Raw genomic sequence first — 21,302 nt, forward strand, 5'->3', positions numbered from 1 at the left:
GAAGAAGAAGAAGAAGAAGAAAACATTGATAACGCCATATGGTGTTAGTTGGCAAAATTGCACTGCACGCTACGTTAGTGAATTTTTATTTGCAGTAATAAGTTCAATAACCACAGATTTGAATCAAGGCTCAGCAAGAAGCTCGACTGCACTCGCCGCTCAACTCGATTCGAACAAAAATAAATAAATAAATCCCTACAATGAGCGATATAATTAGTAAAGTGTGTTGTTCTATGTGAGTCGATTTCGTATTTGTGGCGGAAGAGTTCGAAATCCACTTATAACGGGTCGAGCTGAACGGGACGAGCACCTCCCTCCCTCCCTCTCTCGAGGCAGATCTACGGCTCCATGTCCGGCACCGCCGCGACCACGACCACCTCCGTGTCCTCCGATTGAACGGCCCAAGCTGCTCCGCAATTCCTCTGCAGATCAATCAATGCATGACATGAATTATTAGCCCTTTTCCTTTGAAACTTCCGGCGTTGCTCTCTGCGGACGCTGATGGAGTTCACTGAAGCCTACAAGCAAACAGGTCCCTGCTGTTTCTCTCCCAACGCTCGGTACATTGCCGTCGCCGTAGATTACCGCCTCGTGATCCGCGACTCCTTGTCCTTCAAGGTACGACGGGGGGTATCTATTTGTCTTGGCTTGAGCTTTTGATTTGCTCTCTTCAGCTGCAGCGCTCCTTTTCTTGGCTGGATCCTGCCTGTGATTTCAAAAGCTAAACTTTAGATGCCTATGGATGCCACCACTGTGCAATGTGCAGTAGCTCACCCGCTTGAATTATACTCTTCCTTGGCGACAAATCGTGGGGAAACAGCTTGTCCGACAGTTTTGGAGCGAGGGTTCCGTCCTGCATTTTTTTGTCAAATAGAAGAGATTTCAATGGACTTACGTTTCCAAAAATGGAGATTACCGCCCTCGAACCATTTAACATTCTCTTTCCGTGTCTTGAAAGAGGACCCGGTGAAGTGAAGTAATAATCCGACAGATAAACTGGTTTAGAAATGGATCGCATTATTTTTGGTTGCTGAAGTAGCTATCAGAATTGGGTGCGTGGGTACTCTGGGAGGACCAACCCTAGTTTTTGCACTTTGATGATGCGATTGATAAAAATGCAGATAATTTCCGTGACAGTCCTCTCTGATTAGTTGGTTTCTGTTACTCTTTGCTGCATTCTCAGAATATTGGACGCACTTTGTGTTCTTTGTTTGTTGCAGGTCGTGCAGTTGTTTTCGTGCTTGGATAAGATAAGCTACATAGAATGGGCTCTTGACTCTGAGTATATCCTTTGTGGTCTTTATAAAAGACCAATGATTCAGGCATGGTCGTTGACACAACCTGAATGGACATGCAAAATAGATGAAGGTCCCGCTGGCATTGCTTATGCTCGGTGGAGCCCTGACAGTCGCCACATACTAACCATATCGGACTTCCAATTAAGATTGACAGTCTGGTCTCTGGTAAACACTGCATGTGTACATGTTCAATGGCCAAAGCACGCAACCAGGGGAATATCCTTCACTCGAGATGGGAAGTTCGCTGCAATATGCACGAGACATGATTGCAAGGACTACATCAATCTTCTTTCTTGTCATAACTGGGAGATAATGGGTAGTTTTGCTGTTGATACGCTGGATTTGGCTGATATTGAGTGGTCACCAGATGACAGTGCTATTGTCATCTGGGATTCACCTCTTGAATATAAGGTAAAACTTTATGCAGATATGATGGTTTTATTAGCTTTTCCTCTGTCATTAAATTTTCCACATGACGCTCTAGTCGTGCTTGAATCTAGATATTTCTTGGATTTTGTTACAAAGCTGATTTCTTACTCACCTATAATTGATGGGGTCTTCTATAGGTACTAACTTACTCTCCTGATGGGAGGTGTCTATTTAAGTATCAAGCCTATGAGAGCGGCTTGGGAGTTAAAAGTGTTGCATGGTCACCTTGTGGACAGTTTCTAGCAGTAGGCAGTTATGACCAGATGCTTCGAGTTCTTAATCACCTAACCTGGAAAACATTCGCCGAATTTGTGCACTTATCTAATGTTCGCGCTCCTTGTTGTGCTGCTGTTTTTAAGGTGATATTCCTCTTGTCACGATTGTAATTAGGAAAGGAAGCCTCTGTCCCATTGTGATTTTCTAACTTCAAGCTTGTAAAATTACAGGAAGTAGATGAGCCCTTACAAATTGATATGTCGGAACTCTGTTTGACTGATGATTTTATTCAACAAAATTCTGGTAAGTGTCTCCAAGGATTAATTCTGAGTGGCATGACTTTGTTTACATAGCCTCTGCTTTGATGCATGCCTGTATCTGTGAAACTGGAGCCTTGAGTATTTCATTATAGGTAGTTGGTTGCATTTTTCTTGGTGATGAGATGGGTTAGAATTTTGATCTTTGACGAATTCGAGAACAGCAAATACTGTTATATATATTTGGTTCATGTCACTTTTGAGATTGACATGATTGAAATAACCAGGGTACAATGCTTTGACCCATTATTACGAAATATTTGGCCATGCTTGAAAAGGACTTGTTTATCTGTTACTGCTGAAAATGAAGATTAACTTAATTGTGTCATGTTATGAAGTTTAGTGTTCAGATGATGGTAGAATTATTTTATTTTTATTTTTATTTTTTTGATGAGTTGGTAGAATGATTTTATACTACAGTTCATTGATTTAATTTTTCCTGTTATACAATTTCTGGAAGAAGATGCTTCAGAAGGACATTTCAGGGTTCGGTATGAGGTTACAGAAGCCCCAATTACTTTGCCTTTCCAGAAACCTCCTGCAGACAAGCCAAATCCAAAACAGGGGATTGGTAAGCCTCGTGTCATTTGCTAATTTGGTCCAGGTAATTATTATCTCATTTGAAAGATGGGAACTTGGAATGTGTCCCTGGTTTCATGCGCATGATCTTGATGCTAACTTCACTAGATTAACTAGGTTGAGTTGCCAATTACTTTTTGAGATAGGAAATGTGTTTTCCCTGCAGGAGAAAAGTTGGTTAAATACACATTCATGCAAGTTTTTGGTGGCAAAACAAGGGTAGAATTTTTATGTTCACCATAAGCAAGTAGCTATCACATCTTTTAAGGGTCAATAATTTGTTTTCTCATCAAGATCTTTTGGAAAAACAAGTACCTGAATGATGGAAGATAGAGATTGTTAGTTTGAGTGTATACTTGAGCTATATTGGGATGTAGGCCAGTGGATGAGAATGCAATAACGTGCTGGGAAATAGGATGATTAACCAATTCTGCATTAGATGACTTCCGGAGCAAAGTCATACAATCTTACTAAGCCTGTGAGTGTAATTTTTGTCTTGGACCTGAAGGCTGCACAAAAGCCTCATAGCTCAACTCAGGTTCTCAGTTCTCATGCTCTGGCAAAATTGGCAGTACGCATTTTTATGACTGAGTTTCATCCATTGTAGGCCTATTATCATGGAGCAATGATAGCCAATATATATGCACCCGGAACGACAGCATGCCGACTGCCCTCTGGATTTGGGACATTCGCCACCTTGAACTCGCAGCCATTCTAGTGCAGAAAGATCCGGTGCGAGCAGCAGCTTGGAACCCGACATGCACCCGACTCGTCCTGTGCACAGGAAGCTCCCACCTCTACATGTGGACTCCGTCAGGGGCGTATTGCGTGAGCATCCCACTGTCCCAGTTCTCTGTCACGGATCTGAAGTGGAATTCTGATGGGAGCTGTCTCCTGCTCAAGGACAAGGAGTCGTTTTGCTGTGCAGCCGTACCTCTGTTGCCTGACGAATCTAGTGAGTATAGCAGCTGCTCAGATGATTGATTCGAGTGCAAAGTGGTGTCTTATAGAGAATTGTCTAGCTTGATCATTGAGGACACTCCGCTGCTAGTTTACTATCACCTCTTGTTGTAGAATGTCATTGCACCCTGTGTTCACTGAAAGTGGAAAGTAATGAGTGGCCTTTCTCTCTCAGTCAGTGTGGCGGTAGAAATCTACTGGTATATTCATATTGCATGAGCTTTTAGTATGTTGTTTATATTGGACCTTTGGAAGATCTCAATGCTGCATTTTGTTCAAAGCAAATGAGAAAAGAATGGAGTAGAGACATAATGCCGATATTCAATTCCGTGCTGAAATATTTCTACCCGCTCATACAAGACTAGGGACTTGGGAGGTAAGAAGGACGAGCTTTCTTGTTTCCCATCCCAAGGGAATGGAAAATGGTAAGAAGTTCTCCATAGTTTTCAGCACTTATAAAAGGGCATTGTGTGGCCCGGAAGATTTCGATATGTTCTTCTAGCTTTTAAGTACATTTATTTATTAATTAGATCACTCATAAAATTCAGTAAAAAATCAATTATGGCAAAGACTCGCATAGTAAATTAATGGAACTTTCAATTATCGGGAGGCGTTAAGCATCCCTTTGCTCGCTGTTCAAATGAAAATGACTCATCTTCCTCACCCCGAAGTTTCGGGTGCGTACCACTCGGCGAGAAGCTGCGAACACGGGCTTCGAAAAAACACCCGCCTGTAGGCACAATCCCGTCCTGCAGCTGCTAGGTAAAAGTTCAGGGCACTTCACGCTAAAATATAAATTGTATGGGGTCGAAAGAGAATTTTCAGAAGTACAAGTACAAGTCGTCTTTGACTGAATTTCATCGGTCAATCGATCCTCCGTCTCCCTCAGCAGAGCACTAACACCAGTCCCGGCAAAATCAAAGTCCCATTGCACGGCACGGCTTCCACCTTTTCTTCCTCCAATAAAATCGGAAGATCTTCGTGGGTTCGCGAAGCTTTTATCTCCCGCCATTGAGCACAGCTTCCCGAGCTCGACTCATAGTCCATGGACCTCTCAGTTGCTTTTCCTCCCGCTAAGCCTCACAGTTTCGCCTCCAAACTCCCGGTTTGCCCCAGTAAGTTGCAGCCGAGCTCACTCAAGATCCAGAGCAAGCCTTCGGTTCTTCACCTGAAGAGATCAGTGAGAGCTGTGAATGGGGATGGGGATCAGGCTCAGAGTCTGAGCCGGACAGCTGATAATGACGGTTTCATTCTCGAGGACGTCCCTCACTTGACCGATTTCTTGCCCGATTTGCCGGTAACTGACCGACCCTTCCCTACCTTTCATTTAAGGTCCCGTTTGCTATGCGGGAATAGAACGGAAGGGAATGGAATGTTCATTTCTTCATTCCACTTCATTTTGTTATTAGTGTTAGAAAGGGCATTTACCTCACTATCATCTTTTTCCTTCATTTTGATGGAATGAGCATTTCCTCAAAGAAAGAAACAGTTTTGATGGAATCAGTTTTTTCTCAAAAAAGAAAAAGGAACGGTCATTTCCTCATTTCATGCTCTATGTTGTGAACTATTATATATGTTCTTTTAATTTATATATCTAAGAGTGTATATAATATGATATCTTAGTAAGTAAGTCTAATATTTTGATTATATTCATTCAGTTTGTAATGGCCATTAAAGAAAATCCCTTTTTTTTTTTCACTCAATACCATTATATTTCCCACTATACAATCCATTCCATTCCAGCAGACTAAACGGGACCTTAGTCTTTTATTGCGATTGCATCTAAATCTAAAAGAAGGTACTTATTTATTATGACTCGCCTTGTTCAGTGGGTATTAATTCTGTAGGTTATTCTAATCTGATGGAGGACTTGATAGAGCTGACCTTTGATCGATTGGCATAGGTGTTTCATTTCTAGTCTTGGATGTCAGCCTTCACCATTTGTGAAATGTATATGTGATTTCTGTGCACCGTAGTTTTTAGTCTAGATGTGCTCAGAATTGTATCACTCGCTGGGTAACGGAAGGGAATTCCTCATATGATACATCGATTTGTTTGAATGCAGTCGTATCCAAATCCATTGCAAAAAAGCCAAGCATATGCTATTGTTAAGTAAGTTTGTTTCGTTGACCCCTGATCAATCATCTCAGATGCCTTTTCTGGTCGTTATTTATTTCTTGATCCTCTTTGTTTTGCTAGGCAAACTTTTGTTGCCCCTGAAGATGCCGTTGCTCAAAAGGTACAAAGCTTCATGTTTTTCCGAGAGTTCCTCTATCGCTCTCTCTTTCATTCTGCTTTAAATTAAAATGTTGTCTTGGTCCAGATCGTTGTCCAGAAAGGTAGTCCTAGAGGAGTACATTTTCAACGTGCTGGTCCTCGAGAAGAGGTGAGCTATTATATGTAAAGGACTGCCAGCTATAACTTTACTCAAATGTTGCCCGTGATACTCAACAAATGTACCTCGTCTTCCAACAGGTTTATTTTAATTCTGAGGAAGTTCGTGCTTGCATAGTGACCTGCGGTGGCCTGTGCCCTGGTATAAATACTGTGATCCGAGAGATAGTATGTGGCTTGAACTACATGTATGGCGTTGATGATATTCTTGGTATTGAGGTTTGTTCAATCTTTATCCCATGATTTTCTTGGTAAGTTTGTCTTGTTTTTGGTGTAATGGTCAGTGTTAAGAGATAGTATGGGGCCTTCCACCTTTCTGTTAGTATATCTTCTCCCTTTGGCAGGGAAAAAAAAGAAGAGTGAACTTGCCTGGACAAATGATGGAAGCAATTTATTAATATGCTTTATACTAATTTTGCTCTCAACTTCAAGTAGATTCGGTTACATTAACTTGTAAATTTCGATACCCTCTTGTTTACAACCCGATATTCAATTTTCCATGCCACCATATTTTATATAGATATCTTACAACCCGGTATTCAATTTGCCACGCCACCTTATTTTATATAGATATCGACTATATTGGTCTTGTAAGTCAGTAGCTTTTTCAGCATCTCCTCTTTACATTTATAACTTTTATTCTATTAGTTTGGAATTACATGGCTTCCTTGCCCTAATTTGCTTTGTCACATTTGTTGGCATGTGTAACAATTTTCTGAAGCATACCCACGCGAGTGCCTGACTCAGAAACTGTTGCTGCTGCAGGGAGGTTATAGAGGATTTTACTCTAAAAATACCCTCAATTTGACACCTAAGGTTGTGAATCATATCCATAAACACGGTGGGACTTTTCTACAAACATCTCGAGGGGGTCATGACACAAAAAAGATAGTTGATAACATTCAAGACCGTGGAATAAATCAGGTGGACAGTGAGTCCTTTTATAATTACGAGTGTATTTTTGCAATCAGTTTCTTACACCAGAACGTGGCCAAGGATCTAAGTTGATAGTTTTTTGTATTTTAATGTGCTTTAGGTATACATAATTGGCGGTGATGGTACGCAGAGAGGTGCTGCTCTTATATATAAGGTGATTACTTTTTTATTATTCATCTACCATTGCTTTTGCCCTTAGCTGTTGGCTATTTGATGGCACGACATAATACATGCAAGCTCTGTTCTTTGTGAAGGAAGTCGAGAAACGTGGTCTACCTGTGGCCGTTGCCGGTATTCCCAAAACAATAGATAATGATATATCAGTAAGTTATGACCAGCTTTATTTGTGTCTTTACAGATCTCTGAAGCAGGAAAATATTTGAGAAGCAGTTATGCTAGCGAGAGCATTGACCTTTTTTACTGAATGTAATTGTAGTATTGTAGTTTAGGTCATAATTGCTTGGATGGGATATGCTTGAATATCATTGCTGTATTTTGACAGATGAATCATCGAGGAAGGGTTTGGAGAAAATATGATCTGACGTGTTTGTGCTGCAATGTCTTAACTACCTTCATTAAAGATTCTTCATTCATTTATCAAAAGGGAAAAAAAGATGCTTAATTCGTGCATAACAGTACTCTATTCTTCCCTGTAGTTTTTTATACCCCCTTTTGTCATCCTAAAAATGATTTGGCAAGGAAATTTAATCTTAAATAAATGTCATACTAAAAAATTTTCAAATTCTATTTCCGCAATGCGAAACTCCTCTCTGTTTTCCACAACAGGGAACGAATTTCTGCAGCGATCTCTTGCAATAGAATGGTCAGTTTGCTTTCCTCAGGAAAACTGAACTAACTTTATGGATAAATTTACTTTTAGGTGATAGACAAGTCTTTTGGTTTTGATACTGCTGTTGAGGAAGCTCAGAGAGCCATAAATGCTGCTCATGTAGAGGTTGAAAGTGTGGAAAATGGAGTCGGCATTGTCAAGCTAATGGGAAGATATAGCGGTAAGAGTTTCCAGCAATGCAAGACTTGGTATACAACATTGAAAGGTCTAACCATCTCGCGTTATCTGACATTGCTTTTTTACCATCAGGTTTCATTGCCATGTTTGCCACATTGGCCAGTCGAGATGTGGTAAGGACTTTGCTCATGTCAAAAGATTTCTGGTTCTTTAGGAGGACCTGGCATTAATTGAATTTTTTAGTTTCGTATCTTTTTTATACATTTTCCTTATCCGTGTGCTTGAAGAGTTGTGGTCTCATTTTCCCTAACATTCCATGATGTTGTATGGATTGTGTTATTATTATTTGGGAACAATTTCTGCAGAACAGTTTGACTCGTTTGAGGTTTGGCCTGTAACAGGATTGCTGCTTGATTCCAGAGTCTCCTTTCTATTTGGAAGGTCCAGGTGGGCTCTTTGAGTTTATTGACCAGCGGCTTAGAGAAAATGGGCACGTAGTTATTGTGTTAGCGGAAGGGGCGGGACAGGAATATGTTGCACAGAGCATGCATGGAATTGATGAGAAAGATGCATCTGGGAACAGACTACTCCTAGATGTTGGATTGTGGTTATCACAAAGAGTCAAGGTGAAGCAAAGTTTATCATCCCCTTAAACATAAACCCTTCGTCCTAATACCAGTTAATTCACTTCGCGATGAACTCCGTGAGAAAGAATAAAGCAACATATGGCTTCACGATAAGATCCCGTGCATTTGGCAATGCTTCTGTTTATGTGGATTCCTGGAAACTATGTTCTGTTTTTTCCTTACACCATATATTATACTCATCACTCAGTCTAATATTATGTAAATTTTTTATATTACAGGACCACTTTACAGATGTGCGGAGAATGGCTATAAATATGAAGTACATTGGTATCTCTTTATGGCACATTGATACAGCTTGTTACATTTTTGGTCTTACAACGACAACATGTGCATGTGCCTGCTAAGGATTTTACTTTGCTGTTTTGCCCGTAACCCTTTTTTTTCCTTCCAACTTTCATGTCACAGACCCCACATACATGATTCGGGCTGTGCCAAGTAATGCTTCAGACAACATTTATTGCACTCTTCTAGCCCAAAGTGCAGTACATGGAGCTATGGCTGGGTTTACAGGATTCACGGTGGGGCCTGTCAACAGCAGACATGCATATATTCCAATTTCTGTAAGCCTTCAGTTCCTCTCCCGAGTGTTACGGATAAATTGGGGTGTGCATTGGGTCCTCGAACATACAGTGATGTGGGTCCACTATGTGCAATATATATGTATTGCTTCTTTTACAAACTCTTGGTGAGAAAGTAAGCATGCATTCTTATTATGCTTCGGTTTTGGGATTTTTGGCTGCAGCGTGTGACGGAAACTACAAACACAGTCAGATTGACAGATAGGATGTGGGCTAGACTGCTCGCCTCTACAAATCAACCGAGTTTCTTGAACCACCCTGAGGGGCTCCGGGGGAAAGTTGATGAAGCTATACTCGAGGAGATCAACAAGATGAGGATCAATTCAATTTAAGATATAAACACTACTGGTTTGCCTTTGTGGTTCTGCAGGTAATCTGCAATGTGATTTCTTCCATATTATCCTCACTTTCGTGAGGCAGCATATGGAAGAAATGAGAAAAATGTGCAGATTTCTGTGTATATCATTTTGACTTCGGATGGCCCGATTTCCGCGAAGGAACTCAAACTCAATTGCTGTATGTGTGCTATCCGTTGTAGGCTAGGTTGCTTCCAGCTGCAGTATACTACACGGAAAAGTCATCGATGTGCTTGTTCATTTAATAAGAATTCATTCATTTCGTTACGTAGATAGTAGGGTTCAGAAATTGCTATTTATGCATTCAAGAAAACTCGCTGAAAATTGCGGCACCTTTTTTCAGTACGAAGTTTTGAGTTCTTAACGACCTGAGATTTCTCGACTCTAAGCCGCGTCGAAAGAGTCAAGAGATTATTAATTAGCTTCGAAGGTCCATCATCTTGTTGCAGCCGATGCATATGCATGTCAATTGACTATGCAGTTGGACATAAAAAAAAAAAAGAGGGCTCTAGAGGTTCCAAACTCTTTCCAACAATTCCCATTTGTATCCCCTCCACCACAAAGGTGATAATAATCTCATTACTATGAGGTCGTAGTCCGATAGGTTCATGTCACGCCTTATTGCGAAACTCCATGCGCATCTCGCTAAAAGGATCGGCGATTAGATGCTTCAGTTGAATATCCCACAGTGATCGTAAACCGGGAGCTATCAGGGTCCACAGTCCGTCGGGGTAATCATATATATCTATCTCGTGCTTGACCGGTAGGTGTGGACCCGATGCATAAACGGTATGAGTTTACCGACACTTTTTACCGACCAAAAAAAAAAAAAAAACAGAGAAAAAAACAAAGTGCATGCACTCATTGTCCTTAGCAGCCAGGAAGTTCCCAATGTTAACTGAATCGTTCACATTGACCAAACCACGGGAGACAGGTCAAACAGACTTTTCCATTTCCCACGTGACCGTATAACGTTTTCATACACTGATACACATACACATTCATGAGTGACCTGATCATATGCACGTAGTTTGGAGATTATTGATGCCGCTTAGCAGCACGCTAGTAATTAAGAGAGACAGCAAATTAATGCCGACAATGTATAATCAATGTCCGATTTTGAAGCTTACATCAGGTGGCCCCAACAGGACCATATTGTCACGTACTATCAAAGCATTCTCATGCTGTGACGGCGGAGAAATGATCTGAATCGATTCCTATTCAAACTGATCAATCGAGAAAAGCCAACACAAAGCCAGAATTTGAATACAGATAATCGATGATGTTATGTGTTTATTTATTTTACTCCTGAAAATAAAACGATCGATCAATAATCTTTTTAAATTCTCATATCGCATGCTCTATATGTACATATATAGACCTTTATATCGAGCATAACATAATCCAGGCATCAGTCAGTCAACCTATAATCGATCCATTATAAAATGACTACGGTCCTCTTCGTCTTTCATATATATATAAAATATACACTTTTTTGTGAATTTCATAGATAGCGGCGTTATAAACGGTACATGCATGGGTGGCGGTTGTCTGCATTTTTGCTTTTGCTTGAGACCCCAGGTCCCAAGATTTAATTGATTTTGGAAGAAAGGAAATGCACTAATTATATAATTATTTTAAGACTGCAGTCTATCTATCTACATAATACCTATACACAGACACAGACGCGCGCGCGTGCACACACACACACACATATATATATATATTACAATTCTAAACAGACCGGTCAAAAAGATTTCATTTTTTTTTCTTTTTTAAATTCCATTTTTTGGAAATTCAACCATTAAGCTCATTTCATGGACTAGCGAACTAGAGAATAATTAAGGGGTAGGTATGGTGGTAAAATTTGTCTGCCCTTTTTATAAGGGGGAAAAAAAGGAAAAAGAAATTAACGTCAACAACAACATCTGTTTGATGGTCAAAACTGAGGAATAATATGCATGTATTAGAATTGATGTATTATTCAATGAATATATGTCTTAGCTAGGTTTGACGGAGAGCTATATATATAAATATATACACACATTATATACATGAATCCCTTGATGAAATTATGTATATACATGCTTTTAGTTTTCTGGTTACCTTCTCTCATGAAAAGAAAAACCACGCACACAAGAGCCGGAATGAACTTAAAAATTAATTAACTTCAAGGTAAACGAAACGCTATATATGCACTCACACATATATGTATATAAATTTATTGTTACAGTCCTATACTATCCCGAGATAAACACATTCGACTATAAAATACACCATAGTCGACTGGAATTAAGGATTTTAAGGTATAGTCGACTACGCGTACTTTAATAGTCGAGTGTTCATTTGTGCCCCAAATGGTACAGAAACCTGCATATTTTTTTACCATTGCGAGGTAGAGAATGGCAGCTTCTCGTACTGCTGCATTTCTTTTTTCGGTGAAGAGGGGGGTGTTGCAAGTATTTATGTTATTTTAAATTAAATTTATTAGATTATATATTTTATTTGATTTTACCGAATAAAAAAAAAGAAATTTTATTCATATACGCATTTCATTCTTATTATATAATTTAAAATTAAAAAGAAATATCTACCAAAAAAAATTTTGAATGATTTATAATACAGAAAAAAGAAAAAAAATCCGTTTATAACCCCTTTTCTTTTTCGATCCCCTCTCGAACCCATCAGTACATTCCACCTCAAAATTCACAATAGCAGAAACCAACAAATCCATCGATATTTTCTGCCTCCTGCATTTTTTTCTTCTTCTTTTTTTTTTTTCGTAAAAAATTTGTCTGTCCAATCTTGCTTAATTTGTTGAAATCGTAGTCTGTACTCTTTACATCTATTATTTTTATTACGTGTATAATTTTCCGATCATTATATATATATATATATAGAAATTTCATCTTGCTTAATTTGTTGAAATCGTAGTCTGTACTCTTTACATCTATTATTTTTATTACGTGTATAATTTTCCGATCATTATATATATATATATAGAAATTTCCTTTTACTTTTAATTTTTTTTCATCATTAATTTTATTGTTATTATTTCAATCGACTTTTATTATGTTAATAATTATTTTCCTTATTGGCATATCCTATAGCAAAAAACAAGATGTCAATGGACACCTCGCAAAACTGGGGAATTTTCTACTGCAAATGCCTGGAAGTGCTTAAGAAGCAGGGAACAGAAGATGGAATGGAGGAATGCAGTTTGGTTCGAGGGGCAGCTTCCTCGCTCTTCTTTTATTAGTTGGCTTAGTGTGCACAATAGATTGGATACAAAAGATCGGCTCCTTAAATGGGGAATCTCGCTTGCGGCAGCTGAATGTGAATTTTGCAGCAGGGAATTGGAGACTCGTGATCACCTTTTCTTTAAATGTCAAGTTACTCAAGGGATATGGAGGAGTTTATTAGCTCGAGTTGGCCTAGATAGACCCAACGTCGACTGGAATACTGAACTTTGCTGGATCTCCTCTCTTCGTGGAAAGAAGCTTGACGTCATATGTCTCAAGCTTCTATGGACTCACTATATTTACTGCATATGGAGGGAGAGGAACACTAGGATTTATCAAAGGCAAATCTCGTTGCCAACGGTTATAACTCGGAGGATCATTTTGGATGTGCAAGCGAAACTGTCCGTTCTTCCCCATTTCTCATACAAAATTATACATTCTGTCATAGTGAGGCATATGATACTGCCTATAGTTGATTTGGCTTAGTTTTTTGGGACTTCTAGATTTGATTGTTTTGAACAGGGGTAAATGGTGTTGGTCTCTAATGTAATTTCATTTTGTTATCAATGAAAGTTTCACCATTCATCCAAAAAAAAAACAAGATGTCAAAAAATAAACTCATAACATATACTTTTTTTAAAAATTCTTGAATCTTATAACAAGAAAACTTCATTAGTGAATTAGTGAGACATAAATAAAATGATATTCCATGCATATGCATGGGGTCTATTTGCTATTTGTTTATATATATATATATATATATGGCTAAGAAACCGAGAGGAATTACTATTGTATATATTGAGGAAGGGATCTTAATGCAAAGATATAAGACGCTGAGGCGGAATCAAGAGATCATGCATTCGATCCTTATTAATGGAATTCACATAATCACATACACCTTTATTTCACTTTTTACCTGCTCTTATACTAGGCCTATGGGCTTCAAGAAAAACTATAGTATATGATGATGTTACAAGAGCTTTTATTAAAAAAAAAAATCTTAAAAAAAATGCCACTCTTCGTTTTGTCAAGGAAATTATACTCTCATTTGCCGGAAGAGGACGTCATGAACAACAGGGAAATGGGTCACCCATACACATATTATAATATATACGCACACACGCAAGTGCAGAGAAAGAAGTTCATGCTCTTTGAACAAACTAATAAAAGAAATAATTAGAAGAGTGGAATGTGTCCGAATTTCTGCTATAATTTTTTGGCTGCTTTCCTTTTATTGAAATTTGGAGATGATGGGGTTTACTAACTATATATGTATAAGAAGGAAACAACCAAAAGAAAAGGGATACGTAATCCTAACGACCTATAACGATTTATATAGTAATAATAATAAATAAACCAAGTGGAGTGGAGTATTGTATTAGTTTAGATATATTTTTTGGGTGAATAGAGCATTAGTTACGATATTGATTGATTGGAATAATGACCTGGGACAAATCGACAAATTTCAAGTGTGAACTTTGGACATTACATTAATTTATTTATGATACATGCACGTTTACCGTCAGAATATATATGATGTTCGACTACTGATTATATATAAACTTCTGTATATTCATAGGTTGAACTTGAACAACTACTCATATAATTAATAATATATATCTTATATTTGTCGATCACATATTTTTGCATGACAATTAGAAAAATTAATAAGCTTTAAACATTGATCTGACATTTTTTCCGATCTCACTCAATTACTCAAAATAATGAATTTCTTTTTTAAAACTAACGATTTCACTTCGGCAAAAGATGAGTTCATGAATTAAGATAATCGTGTCGATACTTTTCACTTTAGTGGAATATTTTATATATACACATAACATATATTTCACAACTATGCTGTCCAATGCTTCTTGTAAACTAGCTAATTTATTTAATTTCCGTGGAATATTGTATATATATTTGCATTATTCCATATATATACATACATGCATATGTCCAAATTCCTCACAGCCGGAACCGCAGCAGAGAGCTATTAACGTCGGCAGATGAGGGAGCTAAAAATCTCGCCAGCTAGCCGCATATATGTCCTGCCTTCCCCAACCATGCAATCACACAAATGATATATTAATTAGCAATTTGTCTAACTTGTCCTGTCCCTGATCATCTTCTATCGCAATTAATTGTCCATGACATGAAGGATTAATCATGTCCCAGTGAATTAAATTAAATGGCCCAATTATAGTCATCAATTATTTCCTTCTTTAATTTCCACAATGTTATTGGTTTAATTAGGTCTTTCCCGACGTTGCACCTAGCTAATAATAAATAGTAAAGCACTGCGAAGAAGATCAACTCTTGGCTGGATTCAAGAATTTAAGTTTGAAATAGTGAGCATGTATGTCGTATCACATGAAAATTAGAAATCACAAAATAAAATAAAGGAAGAGAAGAATCGTCTGCCGCGAATATCATATATTATTTGTGACTCACTATATTTATGATATGATGTGATGCATCAATAATAGATCAGAATGCATTTAAACTCTCTGTTTTTTTTTGGCTTGGAAAGACATTTGAATGCATTTGAACATTTGCTTGACAGATATGGTGCGATTTGGTATTATTTGCTCAATGTATATCACTCATTTTTCTTTTTTTTTTTCATAATATCTAGAAATTCAATGTGTCTTGACTAATCTAATTTGAGCATGGTCGGTCACTTAAACGTAAAACTCTCGTACTCAAGGATTTTATTTAATCACAAGACTCAAATTTAAAACTTTAGTTAAGATGAACAAATGTCGCAATGCTTGAATCAACTATTGTTGAATTTTTTTTTTTGGTGTATCACCCATGTAATTTATCAAAACGTCAACAAAGAAAAAAAAATCATAGAACATGTCGAGGTGGCACGAAAAGATCCTAATCAAAGATTTAAAAAATATATATAATCTGGTTGGACTTAAGCGCACCAGTTGAATAAAAGTGAATATATTATTATATATATTTCTCTAAAAATTCTATGTATGCTGGATTGTCATTTCTTTTTTTTTTAATGAATGTATGCTATATTATCATGCTTGCACAATTATTTGCAACTCATTTGGATTGCTCCAACATCCTAGCTAGACCTTGGATGATGTTGTATATAGAAAACGAAGGATGCCTATATCATCTCCAATGATCAAAGAATGCAATCGCATGCTGAATTTTTTTTTATATATAGTTATAAGAAAGTCTATTTATTTAGTATAAAAATAATACATTAAAAACAAAGGTACGCAAAGATTTTAGTGATTAAAATTGAACCGAAGATACAAACGTAGCCTAGTTCAAGCAATTCGACGCTTATTCCTTTTAAGTAAGGTCTTATGTTTGAATCTCATGAATGAAAAAAAATGCAAGCTTAGAGAGTTTTACCCCTTAGTGACAAAATTAGTCGAAAATCAATTAGACTATCAGATATCAGAGTGTACACCGAAAGAATCGAACATCTTTTGATTCCAAGCCGTTGAGTTGTAGCAATCCCGTTTTCTCTACGACTATTGTAGACAAGATTACGGCAATTAATAGAAGTTTGATGCCATTTTCATTTTCTGAAGATATTTTTCTCTTTCATTTTCCAAAAACTCCCCCTCTCTCTCTCTCCCTTCCCCCACTTGGCGCCTATATATCCTCAAGTCCGCCCTCCCCCCTCCATTTCCATCTCACTTCCCCTCTCTCTCTGTCTCCCTCTCTTTCATTTGCAGAGACAAAGCTCTTTGGCCATATATATATATATAGAGAGAGAGAGAGAGAGAGATACGTACACACAAATGGACCAAACAACAATAGAAGTGGACGATCAATATCATCATCGGCCGCAGCATTCAAACCCCTCAATGATCTCGAGCTTCACCGCTCTCTTCCCTTGCCTAACCGATACCTGGGGCGACCTCCCCCTCCAAGTCGACGACCCCGACGACATGCTCATCTACAACTCCCTCCACGACGCCGTCTCCTCCGGCTGGTCCCCTCTCATGACCTCCACTACCCACTCTGACTACTCCTCATCCGCCCCCTGGCCTGTCGACCCAACTTATTATTACAACGAGTACTCGACGACTGATGAACGACTCATCGTCGAGGAGATCGGGAGGAGGTCGCCTGCAGTTCCAGGGAAGCGGTCGCCAGGCGGCAACAGCAGCAGTAGCGCTAGCAGAGGAAGGCATTTCAGGGGAGTGAGGCAGCGGCCTTGGGGGAAGTTCGCTGCTGAGATCCGGGACCCAGCGAGGAATGGCACAAGGGTGTGGCTCGGCACCTATGAGACCGCGGAGGAGGCCGCACTTGCCTATGACCGGGCCGCCTTCAGGATGCGCGGCTCCAAGGCCCTCCTCAACTTCCCCCACCGGATTAACTCCGGCGAACCTGCTCCGGTCAGGGTCACAGCTTCTAAGAGGAAGGAGCAAGAGCCCAGTAGTGGTTCTTCCAGTTCTGGCTCGGCGCCTAAGAAGAAGAATAAGAAGTTCGCAGCACCAGAATCAACAGTGAAAGAAGCCGAGGAAGCTGGATTCATTATGTTGCAGGCGGTAGCTCAACTGCCACTTGGCGAGCAGCTATTGGTTAGTTAGGAATTACAGTATGTACACGTGGAATTTTCTTTTTCTTTCTCTTTGTTTATTAAATAATTTATAGGAATTGAAATTAGCACAATCAGCAAATTGAAATCGAGGCATAAACAGCTTCAATTTCTGTTATAATAAGGAACAGAATTAATATAATTTGTAAACTTGTTGAAGGGGAAATGACCAGTTTACAAGTACTACTCTACGTACACATATATGTATACATACCATTAAAACGCATCTGAGGTTACAGAATGCATTTGCAACGCACAAATAATGAATGTTTCATCTGAATGTAATACGTTCGACATGAAAGAAAGCTAGTCCAATCGCTAGCTATATTCATTCCATTCACTTATTTTTACGAACAAAGAAGAATATTTTGTATATTAATTATAGCTGTAGACAGATCTAAAGCAGTGGATACATATATATGGTATACTCATAAAAAACCTAATTAATTATTTAGCACAAGACGCGTACACTCGCCGATGCACGGTTTGACTTTTTTTTTTGGTTATACTCTTAAAATCTATGCAAATGTTCATTTTTTTTATAATATTCATGTATATATAAATTATTCTATAGAGTTAAAAATGATTTTTTTATTGATAATTAAAAAAGGAATGGTAAAAGGAGTGAAAGTGTCAAGGTGAATAGAGAGAGGGGGGAGAGTTGGGAAGTTAATAAAGATGGTGTATTGCAGTGACAAATGCATTAGTAATTAATGGTTTCGAATTTAATACTTGGTAGAATTACCAATATCTCTTTATTAATTATTATGATTTTTATTTTATTGTATTAAATCCATGAGTCTCTATTGTAATTGAAAAATAATGTGAATACATGTTGGTTGAGTGGTTTTAATATCCGCGAGGAGGAGAATACAAATTTGAGTATCAAAATACGCACTTGTAATGAGAAGGGAAAATAATCTATAATGCTCGATTTTCCAAAAGTGTGATAACAATATCTCCCATAATTTTTGTTCACTGAAAAATAATAATGTGATTTGACTAATTTATCATCCATTTCCATCATATTTAGTGATTCATAATTTTTTTTATTTTATTATGGGCTATATATGGATGTCATTTTTACTTCTTTTTCTTTCAAAGGAAATGATGACAGAATTTATTTATTTATTTATTTATAAAAAAAATGAGAACGGGTCTGTTAGATGGAGGTGGCGAGTGGGTAGAGTTTTTCCACCTGCAGTCACTTCCTTTTTAATTTTTTTAAATTATAATTTTTAATATGTATTTTGTGCATGTGCTTTTATTTTTATTAATAATGAAAGTTGTTCGAGTTTCGACCAATTATTTTCCACGACTCTCATGAGCACCCTACAAATTCACAGGACAATTATAACCCTCTTATACTTTTTTTTTAATAATGAAAAGTGTCTGAATTTCGGTCGACTATTTATATGTGTTTTTTTTAATAACAAAAGGTATTTAAATTTTAATCGATTATTTCCTATGACTCTCATGAGCATCCTACAAGTTCACGGGACAATTGTAATTCGGCCACACGCTTCTTTCTTTGTTTTTTTTTATATAAATAACGAAGAGTTTCAAGTTTCAGCCAATTATTTCCAACGACTCTCATGAACGCTTTACAAGTTCACGGGACATATTATAACTCGGCCACATATAAGTACAAGTTGCCCGATAGAGAGTATTTAATCTTGCATAATTTAGGATGTATCTATACATTTTTTTCATCATTGTTTTTGCTACTTTTCCAGTTTGTTAATTGATTTTTGAAGTATTTTTTGTCCTTTTCATAAGTATAGAGGAGAATACACACGTGCCATGGGTGGTAGTATAAAAAATTATTAAAGAAGAATATATAATGATAATAATTTTTGACAAAAAATGACAATTAATAACGTCATAAATAAAATTGTAGTGATATATAATACATAACTAGAATAAGTAAAAATTCAATTATACGTTTATAAAAAGAAAATTGACTCGGTAAGGAGTAACTTCAAGTTTTTCTTTTCTTTTCTTACCGAAATATATGTTCTAGACTACCATGAATGTTAAGAGAGAGACTTTCTTATTTCTTTAAAAATTAATTAATTAAATTGATTATATATGTGATTTCTTGATAGTTAATAAGGTTTTTTAATATAATAAAGCTTTTTTGGTAATCCATTTAATATGTTTGTTATAGCAATAGATATTTGAAAGTAATTTTGAGTATAATATACTTTTCCGTACGCACCTTGGTTATATAATAAATCTTGATATATCAAAATAGTTTTCTCTTATTAAAAATATAATTTTTTTCATGTATTTTTATACACTAACAAACATCGATTGAGAAAATGGTCTAATAAAATATAACATAATTTTATAACTATTAAAAATAAAATTTAGACAAAGCATAAAGAGATATTCTTATACATCGTATAACATATATTAATCAATACTATATAAGAAATCTAAAATTCTTTTAGCAATTAAGACTATTTCTATATGTTGAGATTATGTTTTATATCGAATATTATATAAATTACAATCACATAATTATTGATCGAATGAGCTTTGAATTCATATGGAACAAAACTCGAAAATCATCGCAGTGAATCCATTTTTATTTTTTTAGAATAAAAAAGTGACCTTATAATTTATTTGAGATATTATGTGAATGAACCTACTATTGAATTTTATGCATAAAAATGAAAACAAATCAATTCAAATAAATATAAATAAAGGAAAAGATGCCGCAGGATCATATCGATTACGAAATTTATTTTCGTCCAACTATAGCTTGAGACTAGTAAGTATGGAGTAAAGTAATATTAAAATATAAAATAATAATAAGTAAGAAAGGCGAAAGGTAACTTCGCCACGGCAACACGCTAGCATTTTACCTTAGTATGATTAATATTGAAATAAATCAGTTGTAAATAAATATATACAGAGATATTCATATACCCCTCCATTCGCCCAATATATATATCGAGAGAGAGATATACCGATATTCCAAATAAAAAACATATTAATGTTATCGGATATGCTTGGTACCTTTTCCACTAGAAATTATAGACTATCCATCATCAGTTGATTATTTTGCCCGCTTAGAATCAATTAATTTATTTCTTGAGCACGTAGGTTGACTTCAACGTTGGATTTTTCATTTTCCAACAATATACATGTGGACTCCATTTCTATTGATATATGTTATGATAAAAAGATTATGAGAAAATGAAAGGGACATGATATGAGTGCATATATGTATAAAATTATAATAGCAATATTATCGCTACAAGGACAACAAATACAAAACGTATGAAAGGAATTTATTAATCTAGAGAAAGTAAGAATAAGGCCAAAACTCTCTCAATCTGCTTAGCTCCGTTACTAATTCATGTGAAAATGAAGAGAAAACGTATGAAAGGAATTTATTAATCTAGAGAAAATGGGAAAAAGACCAAAACTCTCTCAATCTGCTTAATTTCACTACTAATTCACGCGATACGACTGGGGATGGAAGAGAAGACTTAAAATTACAACCTAACTCTTATAGCCCGCACGTTGTGCAAGATTTGCAGTTTTATTTTCGATTCATATATAAGAATATTTTCCGTATATAATTGACCATTAATAATCGCAACTTTTTTACATAGTTAAAAATAATCGCAACTAACGTCTCTTAGTCATGTGAAAATATTGATACCAAATAATAGGTCTTAAAAAAACAATAATTACTAATGAAGGATTTTAGGGACAGTGATTATTTTTAATCTTATCATATTCTCTCATTAATTATTTTAATTTTTTAATTCTATAAATAATTTATTT

General features: G+C 36.7%; 3 protein-coding genes across 6 annotated transcripts; all 3 read left to right on the top strand.

Annotated features, from left to right (window-relative positions):
- The first annotated feature begins 127 nt into the window (after positions 1-127).
- LOC116204201 (WD repeat-containing protein WRAP73) lies at positions 128-4,117 on the top strand. Of its 4 annotated transcripts, none has more exons than XM_031536275.1 (6): positions 135-618; positions 1,221-1,709; positions 1,865-2,086; positions 2,174-2,246; positions 2,721-2,831; positions 3,447-4,117. In XM_031536275.1, exons 1-6 carry the CDS (start codon positions 502-504, stop codon positions 3,821-3,823), a joined length of 1,389 nt encoding a protein of 462 aa, XP_031392135.1. In that variant the 5' UTR covers positions 135-501; the 3' UTR covers positions 3,824-4,117. The 4 variants fall into 4 exon arrangements, with proteins under 4 accessions (XP_031392137.1, XP_031392138.1, XP_031392135.1 ...); XM_031536276.1 differs by having other exon boundaries at positions 137-618; positions 2,724-2,831; XM_031536277.1 differs by lacking the exon at positions 1,865-2,086 and having other exon boundaries at positions 128-618.
- A 543-nt stretch (positions 4,118-4,660) lies between these two features.
- LOC116204200 (ATP-dependent 6-phosphofructokinase 4, chloroplastic) lies at positions 4,661-9,948 on the top strand. The gene is made up of 14 exons (XM_031536274.1): positions 4,661-5,096; positions 5,865-5,911; positions 5,999-6,038; positions 6,123-6,185; positions 6,275-6,412; positions 6,959-7,117; positions 7,230-7,283; positions 7,384-7,452; positions 8,010-8,139; positions 8,229-8,269; positions 8,498-8,722; positions 8,962-9,010; positions 9,149-9,303; positions 9,486-9,948. The coding sequence occupies exons 1-14, from the start codon at positions 4,845-4,847 to the stop codon at positions 9,651-9,653; spliced, it is 1,590 nt and encodes a 529-aa protein (XP_031392134.1). The 5' UTR covers positions 4,661-4,844; the 3' UTR covers positions 9,654-9,948.
- A 6,622-nt stretch (positions 9,949-16,570) lies between these two features.
- On the top strand, positions 16,571-17,772 carry LOC116204203 (ethylene-responsive transcription factor 2-like). Its single transcript, XM_031536279.1, has one exon. It carries the CDS (start codon positions 16,696-16,698, stop codon positions 17,488-17,490), a length of 795 nt encoding a protein of 264 aa, XP_031392139.1. The 5' UTR covers positions 16,571-16,695; the 3' UTR covers positions 17,491-17,772.
- Positions 17,773-21,302: the final 3,530 nt, after the last annotated feature.

The sequence above is a fragment of the Punica granatum genome, chromosome 4, assembly GCF_007655135.1.
Source record: "Punica granatum isolate Tunisia-2019 chromosome 4, ASM765513v2, whole genome shotgun sequence".
In the NCBI taxonomy this organism is placed as follows: Eukaryota; Viridiplantae; Streptophyta; class Magnoliopsida; order Myrtales; family Lythraceae; genus Punica; species Punica granatum.